The 19,710-nt window shown below is 48.7% G+C and overlaps 1 protein-coding gene across 5 annotated transcripts in view; it reads right to left on the bottom strand.

Annotated features, from left to right (window-relative positions):
- CCDC24 (coiled-coil domain containing 24) overlaps positions 1–19,710 on the bottom strand; it is a 67,121-nt gene that overhangs the window by 8,728 nt on the left and 38,683 nt on the right. For all 5 annotated transcript variants that reach the window (XM_073593971.1, XM_073593969.1, XM_073593970.1 and 2 more), the window contains one exon: positions 1,810–1,864. In XM_073593971.1, coding sequence (XP_073450072.1) covers positions 1,810–1,864 — 55 coding nt within the window. The remainder of the gene's footprint in view (positions 1–1,809; positions 1,865–19,710) is intronic.

Raw genomic sequence — 19,710 nt, 5'->3', positions numbered from 1 at the left:
CATCAGTCTCTATACAGAGGAGCTTACACTCTAATGTCCCCTCCCCCACAGTCACATCAGTCTCTATACAGAGGAGCTTACACTGTAATGTCCCCTCCCCCCACAGTCACATCAGTCTCTGTACAGAGGAGCTTACACTCTAATGTCCCCTCCCCCACAGTCACATCAGTCTCTGTACAGAGGAGCTTACACTCTAATGTCCCCTCCCCCACAGTCACATCAGTCTCTGTACAGAGGAGCTTACACTCTAATGTCCCCTCCCCCACAGTCACATCAGTCTCTGTACAGAGGAGCTTACACTCTAATGTCCCCTCCCCCCACAGTCACATCAGTCTCTATACAGAGGAGCTTACACTCTAATGTCCCCTCCCCCACAGTCACATCAGTCTCTGTACAGAGGAGCTTACACTCTAATGTCCCCTCCCCCCACAGTCACATCAGTCTCTGTACAGAGGAGCTTACACTCTAATGTCCCCTCCCCCCACAGTCACATCAGTCTCCGTACAGAGGAGCTTACACTCTAATGTCCCCTCCCCCCACAGTCACATCAGTCTCTGTACAGAGGAGCTTACACTCTAATGTCCCCTCCCCCACAGTCACATCAGTCTCTATACAGAGGAGCTTACACTCTAATGTCCCCTCCCCCACAGTCACATCAGTCTCTATACAGAGGAGCTTACACTCTAATGTCCCCTCCCCCACAGTCACATCAGTCTCTGTACAGAGGAGCTTACACTCTAATGTCCCCTCCCCCCATAGTCACATCAGTCTCTGTACAGAGGAGCTTACACTCTAATGTCCCCTCCCCCCACAGTCTCATCAGTCTCTGTACAGAGGAGCTTACACTCTAATGTCCCCTCCCCCACAGTCACATCAGTCTCTATACAGAGGAGCTTACACTCTAATGTCCCCTCCCCCACACAGTCACATCAGTCTCTATACAGAGGAGCTTACACTCTAATGTCCCCTCCCCCACAGTCACATCAGTCTCTATACAGAGGAGCTTACACTCTAATGTCCCCTCCCCCACAGTCACATCAGTCTCTATACAGAGGAGCTTACACTCTAATGTCCCCTCCCCCCACAGTCACATCAGTCTCTATACAGAGGAGCTTACACTCTAATGTCCCCTCCCCCCACAGTCACATCAGTCTCTATACAGAGGAGCTTACACTCTAATGTCCCCTCCCCCCACAGTCACATCAGTCTCTATACAGAGGAGCTTACACTCTAATGTCCCCTCCCCCACAGTCACATCAGTCTCTGTACAGAGGAGCTTACACTCTAATGTCTCCTCCCCCCACAGTCACATCAGTCTCTATACAGAGGAGCTTACACTCTAATGTCCCCTCCCCCCCACAGTCACATCAGTCTCTATACAGAGGAGCTTACACTCTAATGTCCCCTCCCCCCCACAGTCACATCAGTCTCTATACAGAGGAGCTTACACTCTAATGTCCCCTCCCCCCACAGTCACATCAGTCTCTATACAGAGGAGCTTACACTCTAATGTCCCCTCCCCCCCACAGTCACATCAGTCTCTATACAGAGGAGCTTACACTCTAATGTCCCCTCCCCCCACAGTCACATCAGTCTCTATACAGAGGAGCTTACACTCTAATGTCCCCTCCCCCACAGTCACATCAGTCTCTATACAGAGGAGCTTACACTCTAATGTCCCCTCCCCCCACAGTCTCATCAGTCTCTGTACAGAGGAGCTTACACTCTAATGTCTTCTCCCCCACAGTCGCTCAGCCCCTCCTCTCACTGAACGCATACAGGTGAGTGGTGGGTCTCGGGGTGACTTACCTGCAGGTTGGTGATCTCTCTCTTCAGGGACTGACACTCCTCCTCCAGCAGTGATCTGGGGGAGAAGATGAAGGTCAGAGTCACTCACATGTGGAATTATTCTGTAAACAGATTTTTAGCTCCTCTGATTGGACCAATCACAGAGGAGGTTTATTGCACTCACCGAACGCACAGTTCACATCACACAAATTCTCCTTTATGAGTTTTCTGGGAATAGATTGGGAGATATCAGTAAATGTTTCCAGACACGCTCCATGCTGACAGGACAAGACTGGGGGGGTCGTTCCCCTGAGGACGCTCACTGGTAGTGAAACATGTTGGGCGGGGCCTAGCTGGTGACATCATCATGCGTCATCATGCATCATGTGGCGGTTTGTGCGATTCTGTCACCTGTGTGGAGGTGGAAGGCTTTGTCGGCTCCTCCCTGACATGATATTCTAGACATCTGAGGGCCAATGTAGACAGGAACCAATGAACCGCCCAGCATGGAGGAAACAAGGAAACCCACACAGAGAGAACATGCAAACTCCATGCAGGTAGTGTTGTGGTTGGGATTATAGTGCTGCCAGGCTGAGGTGCTGACCACTGTGCTGCCCCTGATTACTATCAGTAAATGTATTGATTGTATATTCATTATTATTAATTGTTACTCTGTTGCGGTCTATGACACTGCGCAGACTGATTTTATACACCACAAAACATTGATACATTATGACTGTACTTGCTCTTGCAGTATCCAGGCAGGGATGTCTATAACATTGATTGGACCCTGGACAAACATTTTCTTGGGCCCTCTTCAATCCACTTATCAACTATTTGCAGGCAGTGCGAGGTCAAGGGGAAGCTGCCTTGGGCCCCACAACAAAGACTGGGCCCGGGGCAGCTGCCCCTTTTACTCTGTGTTAAAGATGGCTCTGTATCCAGGCTCTCTATATTATGTACCGGCTCTTGCAGTATCCAGGCTCTCTATATTATGTACCGGCTCTTGCAGTATCTGGTATATTATGTACTGACTCTTGCAGTATCCAGGCTCTCTATATTATGTACCGGCTCTTGCAGTATCCAGGCTCTCTATATTATTTACCGGCTCTTGCAGTACCAAGGCTCTCTATATTATGTACCGGCTCTTGCAGTATCTGGGCTCTCTATATTATGTACCGGCTCTTGCAGTATCTGGGCTCTCTATATTATGTACCGGCTCTTGCAGTATCTGGGCTCTCTATATTATGTACCGGCTCTTGCAGTATCCAGGCTCTCTATATTATTTACCGGCTCTTGCAGTATCCAGGCTCTCTATATTATTTACCGGCTCTTGCAGTATCCAGGCTCTCTATATTATTTACCGGCTCTTGCAGTATCCAGGCTCTCTATATTATGTACCGGCTCTTGCAGTATCCGGGCTCTCTATATTATGTACCAGCTCTTGCAGTATCCGGACTCTCTATATTATGTACCGGCTCTTGCAGTATCCGGACTCTCTATATTATGTACCGGCTCTTGCAGTATCCAGGCTCTCTATATTATGTACCGGCTCTTGCAGTATCCAGGCTCTCTATATTATGTACCGCCTCTTGCAGTATCAGGACTCTCTATATTATGTACCAGCTCTTGCAGTACCTGGGCTCCAGACCTCCCAGGACAGATAGAGGTGAGCTGCCATTGCTGACTAGAAAGTTCCACCATTCTCAGCCTTCCTTTATTAGTCATGGGGCCAATAACAAGGGGCCCAACACCAGCCATACACATGATTCAGGTCACTGACTCACCAATCAGGAGTACAGCCCTGGAGCGAGTCAGCAACAGCTCCACCAATCAGAAATATGTATCCAGTGAGCGGCCGCAGGTGACCCCCCTTCCCCCATCCTGGCAGTCACATGAACCGTCCTCTACTGTGGGGGAGGGGGGGTACTGAACTGCATTGGGGTACCACACAGGTCAGATCTGTTATCAGCCTTTACCACTAACGCATTTCACTCAATGAGATGAACTAAAGAGGACGCATCTATAAACCAAAATCTCATAAACAATGTTGTTTTCTGGCCACAGCCAATGAAAAACCTTTCCAAATTCCGGGACTTGTGGTTCCCATGGATATAATTCTCCGATTCGCCCAAATTCCGGCCCTTTCTTAAATAATTAGGTCAATTATTTTAGGGACTCGCTGGGGTGACCCCACTGAGGACACCCCCCACCCCCACCCTCTCCTTTCCCTCTCTTCTCATTATCTTCTCCTGGTGGCGCCTTCCGAAAAAACACATCAGCCCAAAACAGAAGAATCCCTATTGTGGGGCGGGGCAGAGTCTGCGATGGAGCCGGGCTCGCCTCTCTTCCTTCCCTTTATTTAGACCCCAATAAAGAGGCCGACCAAGTGGACGATCGAGCCCCTAATAGAGGATCGAGCCCCTAATGGACGATCGAGCCCCTAATAGAGGATCGAGCCCCTAATGGACGATCGAGCCCCTAATGGACGATCGAGCCCCTAATGGACGATTGAGCCCCTAATAGAGGATCGAGCTCCTAATGGACGATTGAGCCCCTAATAGAGGATCGAGCCCCTAATGGACGATTGAGCCCCTAATAGAGGATCGAGCCCCTAATGGACGATCGAGCCCCTAATGGACGATCGAGCCCCTAATAGAGGATCGAGCCCCTAATGGACGATTGAGCCCCTAATAGAGGATCGAGCCCCTAATAGAGGAATGTCCGATGTTCCTGATGGAGGATTTCTGTCCCCACTGATTGCAACATTGTATCTGCAGTATTACTTATTTTAATATGTGCTACATTCTTTAATATAACTTTATTCTTTGAAAAACAAAACAAAACAACGTCGTTTTCACTCTTTTAAATCTGTTATTTTTTATTGAAATAATCCCTGGTGATCCCGCCATAAAGATCCTTGATTAGGCACTTCCTGTTATGTGATGACAACGTTCTGTCCCTGCAGTTGGGTTGTGTCCCTGTCACATCATCACATTACCCAGAGGCATAACTAGAACCTTCAGGTGCAAGAAATCATGAAGGGCCCCCCTGGCCCACTCCCGGGGCCCTTCCCACTGATCCCGGGGCCCTTTACTCTTATTGTGGGACCCTTTATTATGGTCCCGCAGTGGGACACCTTCCTGCCATCTGCGGGGTCCCCCCCATGGTGGTGGAACACCAGTGCGCATTCACAAGTGCGACCTTTATGACCCTGGTAGCTCCGCCACTGGTGTCAGTCGTTTTGTTTATTATTTTTTGTTGTTCTATTTTTGTATTATTTTTATTTATTTATTTTCTTTACAATTTCATTTTTTATTATTATTTTCCCCATATTTTTAGGACCCCCATTGGGGGGGGGGGGGGGGCTTTTTATGAAATATCAGGGGTCCAGGCAGACCCCTGATGTCTCACTTTTGAGACAGCTGCACAGAATGAATGAACAGGAATAGCTCTGTACAGAGGCTTCCCCTTCATTCATAAACTGAGACATAGTAAACACAGTTTACTATGCCTCAGTTATGAATGAAAAAAATAAAAAACAAAAAAAACAGTCAGTGATTGGTATGGAAGGACGGGCTCCTTCCCCCGCTCTCCATTCTGACAGATCCTGGTGGCAGCAGGTGGGGGAGGAAACCCAGAAGTGGTGCGGAGGGGGGGGGGGGGGGGCGAGGAGGGGGGCCAGGAAAGCACACAGGGGCCCGGAGCAGCAGGACAAGGGTAGGGAGGCGGTGGGACCGCCATGTAGAGAAATCGATGCCCTCCATTTCCTTCCTGCAGCTGCTGAATGTCTGCGGGAGGGAGAGGAGGAGAAGGGGGTATTTAGCAGCTGCATGGAGGGATCCATTTCTCTACATGCTGCTGACCCCGTCACCCTCCTATCCAGGTGTAAAGAGGGGCTGCAAAGGCCCCATTGAGCAGGGGGCTGGGTTTAGCAATGGCGACCCCTCCATGTACATCCCTGACATCACCCCCCTGTTGGAGAATTCAGGTTGCCAGTACACAGGTACGGTCCACCATTGTCACTATAAAGGTGACAACACACTGTCCTCATTTTCCAATTGGTCTTCTGTGTTGTCACCCCATCATACGCTCCCCTGGTAGAGGCTACAAGAGGCACACATTAAACAGGTGTGGTTCACCATTGTCACCACAAGATGGCAACACTCTGTGTCAGTCCTCCCGTAGGTCTTCTATGTTGTCACCGTGTGCCATGCTCCCCCTGGTGGAGACAAAGGCCGGCCACACATTATACAATTTTCTTCTACAAATTTTCCTTTAGATTTAAACCGTATAATATGAGGTCACATATTGTGTGCAATCAGGCCGGCCCTTACATTACATCGTTGTAGGTGAATCTTAAGGGAAATTGTATAATGTATGGGCAGCTCTGCTGACACACTTTGCTCAGACATGGTCCTCTGTTGTCATCATCATAAGGAATAGACGTTATTCGTTATTTTAAATAATTTTGTTTAGTTAAATTTGTTTTCAGAATTCGTTTTTGGAAAATTCAAACCGAATTCGAATTTATATTTCATTTTCGGAAGAAGGGTTATATTCTATTTTATTGATTGTCTTTTTTCTATTCTATTATTTTCTATTCTATTATTTTCTATTCTATTATCTTCTAACCTCTACTGCAGCAGAGCGGACGCTCCTGCGCGAAATCCCGTACCTGTATGTGATTTATTGCACGGGGTCGGGGGTGCCACCACACGCCACCGGTGACCCGCTCCCGCTGTGATTGGACACAACGGGAGCTAATCAGCAGGTTCAGCGGACGCCATGTCCCCCAGGACCCACCGATCTTTCTGAGGAGGGGCAGAACGGTGGTCTGCCTATGTAAACAAGGAAGATCGTTGTTCTGTCAGAAGGGAAGATCTTGTGCTAAGCAGAAACACAGATCTCTGTTTTCCCCCGTCAAAGCTCCTCCCCCCCACACACACACAGTCACTAAGCACCCCCTAGGGACACACTTAACCCTTTGATCGCCCCTGCTGTTAAACCCTTCCCTGCCAGTGTCATCAGTACAGTGACAGTGCATTTTTTAAAGCACTGATCACTGTAATAATGTCACCGGTCCCAAAAAAGTGTCAGTTAGGAGTCAGATTTGTCCGTCGCAATCCTGCTAAAAATTGCTGATCGCCGCCATTACTAGTAAAAAAAAAAATAAATAAAAATTCCAAAAATCTATCCCATAGTTTGTAGACGCTATAACTTTTGCGCAAACCAATCAATAAATATACTCCAATTGGGATTTTTTTTTACCAAAAATATGCATTATACATATTGGCCTAAATGGATGAATACAATTGATTTTTTTCAGTTTTTTTATTGGATGTGTTTTATAGTATAAAAGTAAAAAATATATATATATATTTTTTCAAACTTGTTGCTCTTTTTTTGTTTATAGCGCAATAAAAACCGCAGAGGTGATCAAATACCACCAAAAGAAAGCTCTATTTGTGGGAAAAAAAGGACGTCAATTTTATTTAGGTAGAACGTCGCAACGACCGCGCAATTGTCAGTTATAGCGACGCAGTGCCGTATTGCAAACAATTGGCCTGGTCATGAAAAGGGGGTAAATCTTCCAGGGTTAAAGTGGCTAATCTATTCTATTCGAAATTCGAATTTTGGAAGACGGTTATATTCTATTCTAATGCAGCCCTCGAATTTTCCACTCGTCTGCTTGCATTTTGTAAGTGGAAAATGAGGGTTTGCGAGCGTGGGCTGCCTGGGAGAGGGGGTACCGCCAGCAGGGAACCGTTCTCCCAGCGATCGCCCCGGGGAAAGAGAGCGTGGAGGAAGAGGAGAGCTGGCGGATCACAGAGCGGGGATATAGCCCGCTGTAACAGCTTACATTACAATTGCTGTCTGCTCGGGGGTACACACAGCCCCGCCTCCTGACCTGTGCCCTGTGATGGACAGACGCCGGTCCAATGCTGGGATGTGTTCTGTCTATCACAGGCACAGGTCAGGAGGCGGGGCTGTGTGTAACCATGAGCAGACAGCAATTGTAATGTAAGCTGTTACAGCGGGCTATATCCCCGCTCTGTGATCCGCCAGCTCTCCTCTTCCTCCATGCTCTCTTCCCCTGTGATAATCTGGCCGTCCTCGCTTTTCCTCGGCACATGTCACGCTGTAAGGGTGGGCACAGGTGAAGCTGCAATGGTGGGCACTGGTCACACTGCAATGATGGGCACAGGTGAGGCTGCAATGATGGGCACAGGTGAGGCTGCAATGGTGGGCACAGGTCACACTGCAATGGTGGGCACTGGTCACGCTGCAATGGTGGGCACAGATGAGGCTGCAATGGTGGGCACAGGTCACACTGCAATGGTGGGCACTGGTCACGCTGCAATGGTGGGCACAGGTGAGGCTGCAATGCTGGGAACAGGTGAGGCTGCAATGGTGGGCACAGGTCACACTGCAATGGTGGGCACTGGTCACGCTGCAATGGTGGGCACAGATGAGGCTGCAATGGTGGGCACAGGTCACACTGCAATGGTGGGCACTGGTCACGCTGCAATGGTGGGCACTGGTCACACTGCAATGCTGGGAACAGATGAGGCTGCAATGCTGGGAACAGGTGAGGCTGCAATGGTGGGCACAGGTCACACTGCAATGGTGGGCACTGGTCACACTGCAATGGTGGGCACAGATGAGGCTGCAATGGTGGGCACAGGTCACACTGCAATGGTGGGCACTGGTCACGCTGCAATGGTGGGCACAGGTGAGGCTGCAATGCTGGGAACAGGTGAGGCTGCAATGGTGGGCACAGGTCACACTGCAATGGTGGGCACTGGTCACACTGCAATGATGGGCACAGGTGAGGCTGCAATGCTGGGAACAGGTGAGGCTGCAATGGTGGGCACAGGTCACACTGCAATGGTGGGCACTGGTCACGCTGCAATGTTGGGCACAGGTGAGGCTGCAATGCTGGGAACAGGTGAGGCTGCAATGGTGGGCACAGGTCACACTGCAATGGTGGGCACTGGTCACACTGCAATGGTGGGCACAGATGAGGCTGCAATGGTGGGCACAGGTCACACTGCAATGGTGGGCACTGGTCACGCTGCAATGGTGGGCACAGGTGAGGCTGCAATGCTGGGAACAGGTGAGGCTGCAATGGTGGGCACAGGTCACACTGCAATGGTGGGCACTGGTCACACTGCAATGATGGGCACAGGTGAGGCTGCAATGCTGGGAACAGGTGAGGCTGCAATGGTGGGCACAGGTCACACTGCAATGGTGGGCACTGGTCACGCTGCAATGTTGGGCACAGGTGAGGCTGCAATGCTGGGAACAGGTGAGGCTGCAATGGTGGGCACAGGTCACACTGCAATGGTGGGCACAAGTCATGCTGCACAGGTAAGGCTGCATTGGTGGGCACAGGTCATGCTGCATTGATTGGCACTGATCAGGCTGCATTGATGGACATTGGTGAGGCTGCGCTGATGGGCACTGATGAGGCTGTGCTGATGAGCACCGGTGAGGATGCAATGGTGGTCACGCTGCAATGGTGGGCACAGGTGAGGCTGCAATGGTGGGCACAGGTGAGGCTGCAATGGTGAGCACAGGTCACACTGCAATGGTGGGCACTGGTCATGCTGCAATGGTGGGCACAGGTAAGGCTGCATTGATGGGCACTGACAAAGCTGCATTGATGGGCACTGGAGAGGAGGCACTGATAAAGTTGTTGTTAATATTGATTTTTGTAACTTAATTATGCATAAAACATTTAAGTATCATTTCATGAGATAATCTATGAGGGTGTGTTTAGGAATTAGGGGCGGGGCAGGGTAGGGATTGGGCGGGGCAACTGGGGAGAGTAACCCTTAAGGTCTGGCTAGTAGCTCAGGACTTGAAATTTTGAGCCCTGTTCTAATGTATTCCTTTCTTCTGTTTTTATACTATTGCATTCCTTTCTATTCTATTCTTTTATTTTCTATTCTATTATCTTCTATTTGGTTTGTTTATTTTCTATTCTATTTTATTCTGTTCTTGTTTTCAAATTCGATTAAAATTTCAGATTTGTTTAAATTTGTTACTATTGTACATTCAAATCTACAAATAACAAAAAACAGACCCGCTGGGTTCCTGGCTTGGCACCCACTGATGCTCTACAAGAGTCACCCCCCCCCCCGCTGAGCCGCTGGGTCCCTGGCTTGGCACCCACTGATGCTCCACAAGAAAGTCACCTCCGCTGACCCGCTAGGTCCCTGGCTTGGCACCCACTGATGCTCTACAAGAGTCACCCCCCCCCCACTGACCCGCTGGGTCCCTGGCTTGGCACCCACTGATGCTCCACAAGAGAGTTACCCCCGCTGACCCGCTAGGTCCCTGGCTTGGCACCCACTGATGCTCTGCAAGAGTCACCTCTGCTGCCCCGCTGAGTAACTGGCTTGGCACCCACTGATGCTCCGCAAGAGTCACCCCCGCTGACCCGCTAGGTCCCTGGCTTGGCACCCACTGATGCTCCGCAAGAGTCACCCCCCCCCCGCTGCCCCGCTGGGTCCCTGGCTTGGCACCCACTGATGCTCCGCAAGAGTCACCCCCCGCTGCCCCGCTAGGTCCCTGGCTTGGCACCCACTGATGCTCTGCATGAGTCACTTCTGCTGTCCCGCTAGGTCCCTGGCTTGGCACTTGCTGAAGTTTACCCACTTCTTCACCGTCCCCGGCTGGTGAGAAGACTTCTCTGGTACTGGCCTCAGCTTACTCACAATGGTCTCCGGTAACAAGGTGAATGGTCCCTTAGTGGCGACAGCTTCCCCTTCCACCTCCGACCACAACTGTTTCCACGTCCGGCTGAACCGTTACTCTCGGTTGGACTCCAATCCTGCAGTCCCAACCCTGCGCTGCTCTCCTGCTTCTAGATGGGCCTCAGACAGCCTAGCAGCCAGATGTCCCCAGGATAGGCATCAGGCTCTGGCCTAGCAGCCCGGGGCAGCATAACACACGTCCACCCAGACAGCCGTCCAGGTGGCAAAGAACCCCGATCACCGGACTCCACCCAAATAAATGGGCTCTCCCAGCAGGCCAAGGGGCTAAAGAAACCCCCACCAATTGGCTGAGACACCCCATCCATTCATCACCTGACCTTGCTAAGCCCTTATCTGTCTAATTGTCACCAGCATAACGCCACCCGGTGGCAGAAGAGAGAAGGTGCATCAGAACTAGAGAGGAATCTGTGGATCTACTAACAATTAACCAGGGTAACTACCGCCTGGCAAACTAAATTTACTTGGCAACCCTGCCTAAACACCAGGGGGCTACATCCATGTGGCTATGGGAGTAATTAAGGTAATACCAACATAGAAGGTCATCTATTCCCTTCCCCCGATACAAGGGGTTAAACTTCTACCGCAAATCGTTCGCTCTGATGCTGAGGAGGCAGAAAAACATTGGCTGAACCCGGTGTATCTGGCAGGTCTCCCCGCACTCCTCTCTCCCAGCGCGGCGTTGCCGATTCTTGGAAAGCCGCAGCTCTCTGGCTCAGCGTTTTGTTGGACAAAGCAGAAACAGATGCGGCCAGCAGTGAAATCCCAGCGGGCCGGAGCCGAGCGCCGTTTTCACCGGATCAGCACTTTTCCCTAACAAAACGCAAACAAAAGAACAAAACACATCCAGGCTGGAGGCCTCGGGGGCCACTTCTTCCTTCTACTGGGGGGGGGGGGGCCCAAGACAGCGACGCTCCCTGAACGCAGCCAGATGTCCTGACAATGAATTCCATGAAACATAAACTGGAAGAGGAAAGTGATGATCCGTGTCCACATTCCGCACAGAACATTCACAGCGGCTCCGTGGTCGGCACTTGTCCTGCAGCACCGGGCTCCTCGGCTCAAATCCCGGCCAGGACACGATCTGCGTAGAGTTTGCATGACCTCCCTGTGCTTGTGTGGACATGCTGGTGGGATAAATGGCCCCTAGTACAGTATCTCACAAAAGTAAGTACACCCCTCAGATTTGTGTAAATCTTTTCTTCTATCTTTTCATGTGACAACACTGAAGAAATGACACTTGTCTACAATGTAAAGTAGTGAGTGTACAGCTTGTATAACAGTGTAAATTTGCTGTCCCCTCAAAATAACTCAACACACAGCCATTAATGTCTAAACCGCTGGCAACAAAAGTCAGTACACCCCTAAGTGAAAATCTCCAAATTGGGACGAATTAGCCATTTTCCCTCCCCGGTGTCATGTGACTCGTTAGTGTTACAAGGTCTCAGGTGTGAATGGGGAGCAGGTGTGTTAAATTTGGTGTTATCGCTCTCACTATCTCATACTGGTCACTGGAAGTACAACATGGCACCTCATGGCAAAGAACTCTCTGAGGATCTGAAAAAAAGAATTGTTGCTCTACATAAAGATGGTCTAGGCTATAAGAAGATTGCCAAGACCCTGAAACTGAGCTGCAGCACGGTGGCCAAGACCATACAGCGGTATAACAGGACAGGTTCCCCTCAGAACAGGCCTCGCCATGGTCCACCAAAGAAGTTGAGGTCACATGATCAGCGTCATATCCAGAGGTTGTCTTTGGGAAATAGACGTATGAGTGCTGCCAGCATTGCTGCAGAGGTTGTAGGGGTGGGGGGTCAGCCTGTCAGTGATCAGACCATACGCCGCACACTGCATCAAATTGGTCTGCATGGCTGTCATCCCAGAAGGAAGCCTCTTCTAAAGATGATGTACAAGAAAGTCCGCAAACAGTTTACTGAAGACAAACAGACTAAGGAGATGGATTACTGGAACCATGTCCTGTGGTCTGATGAGACCAAGATAAACGTATTTGGTTCAGATGGTGACAAGCGTGTGTGGGGGCAACCAGGTGAGGAGGACAAAGACAAGTGTGTCTTGTCTACAGTCAAGCATGGTGGTGGGAGTGTCATGGTCTGGGGCTGCATGAGTGCTGCCGGCACTGGGGAGCTACAGATCATTGAGGGAACCATGAATGCCAACATGTACTGTGATATACTGAAGCAGAGCATGATCCCCTCCCTTCAGAGACTGGACCGCAGGGCAGTATTCCAACATGATAACCACCCCAAACACACCTCCAAGACCACCACTGCCTTGCTAAAGAAGCTGAGGGTAAAGGTGATGGACTGGCCAAGCATGTCTCCAGACCTAAACCCTATTGATCATCTGTGGGGCCTCCACAAACGGAAGGTGGAGGAGCGCAAGGTCTCTAACATCCACCAGCTCTGTGATGTCATCATGGAGGAGGGGAAGAGGACTCCAGTGACAACCTGTGAAGCTCTGGTGACCTCCATGCCCAAGAGGGTTAAGGCAGTGCTGGAAAATAATGGAGGCCACACAAAATATTGACACTTTGGGCCCAATTTGGAGATTTTCACTTAGGGGTGTACTGACTTTTGTTGCCAGCGGTTTAGACATTAATGGCTGTGTGTTGAGTTATTTTGAGGGGACAGTAAATTTACACTGTTATACAAGCTGTACACTCACTACTTTACATTGTAGACAAGTGTCATTTCTTCAGTGTTGTCACATGAAAAGATAGAAGAAAAGATTTACACCAATGTCACTGAGGGGTGTACTTACTTTTGTGAGTTACTGTATGTCTATGTGAAGTAGGGCCCTTAGATTGTCAGCTCCTTGGAGCAGGGACTGATGTGATGTATAGGAATACCTGGTATAATAATATTAATAATGAGAGAACATCGTTCCCCAATTTCTCGGATTTCATCTTCTGTGGAATGGATGACGTCTGTGCAGATCCCTCCACTGACTGTTTATCTCATTACATGCTGAATATAAAGAGGGGGAGGGGGGGTCTATAGCCGTGACTTGGATCGGGGAACGCACCGATACATTCCGCCAAAAATACAAACCGACGGCTCCGGATTTACTGTGTTTTGGCCGGAGGTGTAATTATAAAAAATAATAGATTTCCGAAAAATAAAACCTGCAATCCGCACCAAAAACTGAACACTACACTTAAAGTGATTGTAAACCTTCGTGTTTAAAAAAATAAAAATAAACATATCATACTTACCTCCACTGTGCACTTCATTTTGCACAATGTGGCCCCCGATCCTCATCTTCTGGGGTCCCCCGGCGGCGCTCGCGGCTCGTAAACCCCCTAGGAGAAGCGCTCCTCCTGGAGGTTACCATACGGGGCGCGCTCCAGAGTCCAACATTTACGTAAATAGACACAGAATGACGCCCCCCCCCCCCCGGTCATTGGATTTGATTGACAGCAGCGGGAGCCAATGGCTGCGCTGCTATCAATCTATCCAATCAAGAGCCGAGAACCCCAGGCAGAGAGGAAGAGCACTTCTCCGCCGAGGGAACGAAGGGCTCAGGAGAGTAAAACGAGGGGGCTGGTCAGTGTCAGAAGTTTTTTCACCTTAATGCATAGGATGCCCGAGGGTTGACTACCCCTTTAATATTGATGAACCGATATAACAGGATAGAATGTAGCACAGCGATCACGAATAAATGAAACCCTCACCACATGAGGAATATACTAAACCCTCACCACATGAGGAATATACTAAACACCACATGAGGAATATACTAAACCCTCACCACATGAGGAATATACTAAACCCTCACCACATGAGGAATACACTAAACCCTCACCACATGAGGAATATACTAAACCCTCACCACATGAGGAATACACTAAACCCTCACCACATGAGGAATATACTAAACCCTCACCACATGAGGAATATACTAAACCCCCACCACATGAGGAATATACTAAACCCTCACCACATGAGGAATACACTAAACCCTCACCACATGAGGAATATACTAAACCCTCGCCACATGAGGAATACACTAAACCCTCACCACATGAGGAATATACTAAACACTCACCACATGAGGAATACACTAAACCCTCACCACATGAGGAATACACTAAACCCTCACCACATGAGGAATACACTAAACCCTCACCACATGAGGAATATACTAAACCCTCACCACATGAGGAATATACTAAACCCTCACCACATGAGGAATACACTAAACCCTCACCACATGAGGAATATACTAAACACTCACCACATGAGGAATACACTAAACCCTCACCACATGAGGAATATACTAAACCCTCACCACATGAGGAATATACTAAACCCTCGCCACATGAGGAATACACTAAACCCTCACCACATGAGGAATATACTAAACACTCACCACATGAGGAATACACTAAACCCTCACCACATGAGGAATACACTAAACCCTCACCACATGAGGAATACACTAAACCCTCACCACATGAGGAATACACTAAACCCTCACCACATGAGGAATATACTAAACCCTCACCACATGAGGAATACACTAAACCCTCACCACATGAGGAATACACTAAACCCTCACCACATGAGGAATATACTAAACCCTCACCACATGAGGAATATACTAAACCCTCACCACATGAGGAATATACTAAACACTCACCACATGAGGAATACACTAAACTCTCACCACATGAGGAATACACTAAACCCTCACCACATGAGGAATATACTAAACCCTCACCACATGAGGAATATACTAAACACTCACCACATGAGGAATATACTAAACCCTCACCACATGAGGAATATACTAAACCCTCACCACATGAGGAATATACTAAACCCTCACCACATGAGGAATACACCAAACCCTCACCACATGAGGAATATACTAAACCCTCACCACATGAGGAATACACTAAACCCTCACCACATGAGGAATATACTAAACCCTCACCACATGAGGAATATACTAAACCCCCACCACATGAGGAATATACTAAACCCTCACCACATGAGGAATACACCAAACCCTCACCACATGAGGAATACACTAAACCCTCACCACATGAGGAATATACTAAACCCTCACCACATGAGGAATACACTAAACCCTCACCACATGAGGAATATACTAAACCCTCACCACATGAGGAATATACTAAACCCTCACCACATGAGGAATACACTAAACCCTCACCACATGAGGAATACACTAAACACTCACCACATGAGGAATACACTAAACCCTCACCACATGAGGAATACACTAAACCCTCACCACATGAGGAATATACTAAACCCTCACCACATGAGGAATATACTAAACCCTCACCACATGAGGAATATACTAAACTCTCACCACATGAGGAATACACTAAACCAGGGGTCTCAAACTGGCGGCCCTCCAGCTGTTGCAGAACTACAAGTCCCATGAGGCATTGCAAGACTGACAGTTACAAGCATGACTCCCACAGACAGATGGGAATTGTAGTTCTGCAACAGCTGGAGGGCCACCAGTTTGAGACCCCTGCACTAAACCCTCACCACATGAGGAATATACTAAACCCTCACCACATGAGGAATACACTAAACCCTCACCACATGAGGAATACACTAAACCCTCACCACATGAGGAATACACTAAACCCTCACCACATGAGGAATATACTAAACCCTCACCACATGAGGAATATACTAAACCCTCACCACATGAGGAATACACTAAACCCTCACCACATGAGGAATACACTAAACCCTCACCACATGAGGAATACACTAAACCCTCACCACATGAGGAATACACTAAACCCTCACCACATGAGGAATACACTAAACCCTCACCACATGAGGAATACACTAAACCCTCACCACATGAGGAATACACTAAACCCTCACCACATGAGGAATATACTAAACACTCACCACATGAGGAATACACTAAACCCTCACCACATGAGGAATACACTAAACCCTCACCACATGAGGAATACACTAAACCCTCACCACATGAGGAATACACTAAACCCTCACCACATGAGGAATACACTAAACCCTCACCACATGAGGAATATACTAAACCCTCACCACATGAGGAATACACTAAACCCTCACCACATGAGGAATACACTAAACCCTCACCACATGAGGAATACACTAAACCCTCACCACATGAGGAATACACTAAACCCTCACCACATGAGGAATACACTAAACCCTCACCACATGAGGAATACACTAAACCCTCACCACATGAGGAATACACTAAACCCTCACCACATGAGGAATACACTAAACCCTCACCACATGAGGAATACACTAAACCCTCACCACATGAGGAATATACTAAACCCTCACCACATGAGGAATACACTAAACACCACATGAGGAATACACTCCCTTAATAAATAAAACCATCATTTAGCTGGTTCCCACCCGCCATGTAGAATAACGGTCGGGCGAGCCCGCTCATGTTATGGGTGGATGTCATATGACGTCCTTCCATTCTTGCCGCATATTGGCGTCCGTGGGTGATGACGTTGGCTCTTTATCATGTGATCAGTTGTGTCCAATCACAGATCATCACATGTAAACAAATGCCGGTTATCAGCATTTCCTTTCCTCAGTGCTGTCAGCTGAGGAAAAGAAAGCAAAAACCGGCTTTCCTGTGGTGACATTTCCATCGATTATCAGTGCAGCTTCATCAGAGCCTATCAGTGCAGAATATCAGTGCCCATCAGTGCAGCTTCATCAGTCCCTCTTCATCAGTGCAGCCTCATTATTGCCTCTTCATAAGTGCAGCCTCATCGGTACCCATCAGTGTAGCCTCATAGTACATAGTAGGTGAGGTTGAAAAAAGACACAAGTCCATCAAGTCCAACCTCTGTGTGTGATTATGTGTCAGTATTACATTGTATATCCCTGTATATTGCGGTCATTCAGGTGATTATCTAATAGTTTCTTGAAGCTATCAATGCTCCCCACTGAGACCACCGCCTGTGGAAGGGAATTCCACATCCTTGCCGCTCTTACAGTAAAGAACCCTCTACGTAGTTTAAGGTTAAACCTCTTTTCTTCTAATTGTAATGAGTGGCCACGAGTCTTATTAAACTCTCTTCTGTGAAAAAGTTTTATCCCTATTGTGGGGTCACCAGTCCGGTATTTATATATTGTGGGGTCACCAGTCCGGTATTTATATATTGTGGGGTCACCAGTCCGGTATTTATATATTGTGGGGTCACCAGTCCGGTATTTATATATTGTGGGGTCACCAGTCCGGTATTTATATATTGTGGGGTCACCAGTCCGGTATTTATATATTGTGGGGTCACCAGTCCGGTATTTATATATTGTGGGGTCACCAGTCCGGTATTTATATATTGTGGGGTCACCAGTCCGGTATTTATATATTGTGGGGTCACCAGTCCGGTATTTATATAATGAAATCATATCCCCTCTCAAGTGTCTCTTCTCCAGAGAGAATAAGTTCAGAGCTCACAACCTTTCCTCATAACTAAGATCCTCCAGACCCTTTATTAGCTTTGTTGCCCTTCTTTGTACTCGCTCCATTTCCAGTACATCCTTCCTGAGGACTGGTGCCCAGAACTGGACAGCATACTCCAGGTGCGGCCGGACCAGAGTCTTGTAGAGCGGAAGAATTATCGTTTTATCTCTGGAGTTGATCCCCTTTTAATGCCAATATTCTGTTTGCTTTGTTAGCAGCAGCTTGGCATTGCTGAGCCTATCATCTACTAGGACCCCCAGGTCCTTTTCCATCCTAGATCCCCCCAGAGGTTCTCCCCCCAGTGTATAGATTGCATTCAGATTTTTACCACCCAAATACATTATTTTACATTTTTCTACATTGAACCTCATTTGCCATGTAGTCGCCCCTCCCCCATTCATTTGTTCAGATCTTTTTGCAAGATTTCCACATCCTGCAGAGAAGTTATTGCCCTGCTTAGCTTAGTATCGTCTGCAAATACAGAGATTGAACTGTTTATCCCATCCTCCAGATCGTTTATAAACAAATTAAATAGGATTGGTCCCAGCACAGAACCCTGGGGAACCCCACTACCCACCCCTGACCATTCTGAGTACTCCCCATTTATCACCACCCTCTGAACTCGCCCTTGTAGCCAGTTTTCAATCCATGTACTCACTCTATGGTCCATGCCAACGCACCTTATTTTGTACAGTAAACGTTTATGGGGAACTGTGTCAAATGCTTCTGCAAAATCCAGATTAGTCCCTCTTCACCAGTGCAGCCTCATCAGTCCCTCTTCATCAGTGCCCATCAGTGCAGCCTCATCAGTCCCTCTTCATCAGTGCCCATCAGTGCAGCCTCATCAGTCCCTCTTCATCAGTGCCCATCAGTGCCTCCTCATCAGTGCCCATCAGTGCAGCCTCATCAGTCCCTCTTCATCAGTGCCCATCAGCGCAGCCTCATCAGTGCAACCCCATCAGTCCCTCATCATCAGTGCCCATCAGTGCAGCCTCATCAGTCCCTCTTCATCAGTGCCCATCAGTGCAGCCTCATCAGTCCCTCCTCATCAGTGCCCATCAGTGCAGCCTCATCAGTCCCTCTTCATCAGTGCCCATCAGTGCCTCCTCATCAGTGCCCATGAGTGCAGCCTCATCAGTCCCTCTTCATCAGTGCCCATCAGCGCAGCCTCATCAGTGCAACCCCATCAGTCCCTCATCATCAGTGCCCATCAGTGCAGCCTCATCAGTCCCTCTTCATCAGTGCCCATCAGTGCAGCCTCATCAGTCCCTCTTCATCAGTGCCCATCAGTGCCTCCTCATCAGTGCCCATCAGTGCAGCCTCATCAGTCCCTCTTCATCAGTGCCCATCAGCGCAGCCTCATCAGTGCAACCCCATCAGTCCCTCATCATCAGTGCCCATCAGTGCAGCCTCATCAGTCCCTCTTCATCAGTGCCCATCAGTGCAGCCTCATCAGTCCCTCCTCATCAGTGCCCATCAGTGCAGCCTCATCAGTCCCTCTTCACCAGTGCCCATCAGTGCAGCCTCATCAGTCCCTCTTCATCAGTGCCCATCAGTGCAGAATATCAGTGCCCATCAGTGCAGCTTCATCAGTCCCTCTTCATCAGAGCCCATCAGTGCAGAATATCAGTCC

Source organism: Aquarana catesbeiana, linkage group LG07 (genome assembly GCF_042186555.1).
Source record: "Aquarana catesbeiana isolate 2022-GZ linkage group LG07, ASM4218655v1, whole genome shotgun sequence".
NCBI classification, from domain to species: Eukaryota; Metazoa; Chordata; class Amphibia; order Anura; family Ranidae; genus Aquarana; species Aquarana catesbeiana.
Note: the sequence above shows the minus strand (reverse complement) of the source record. Positions and strands in the feature narration are given on the sequence as shown.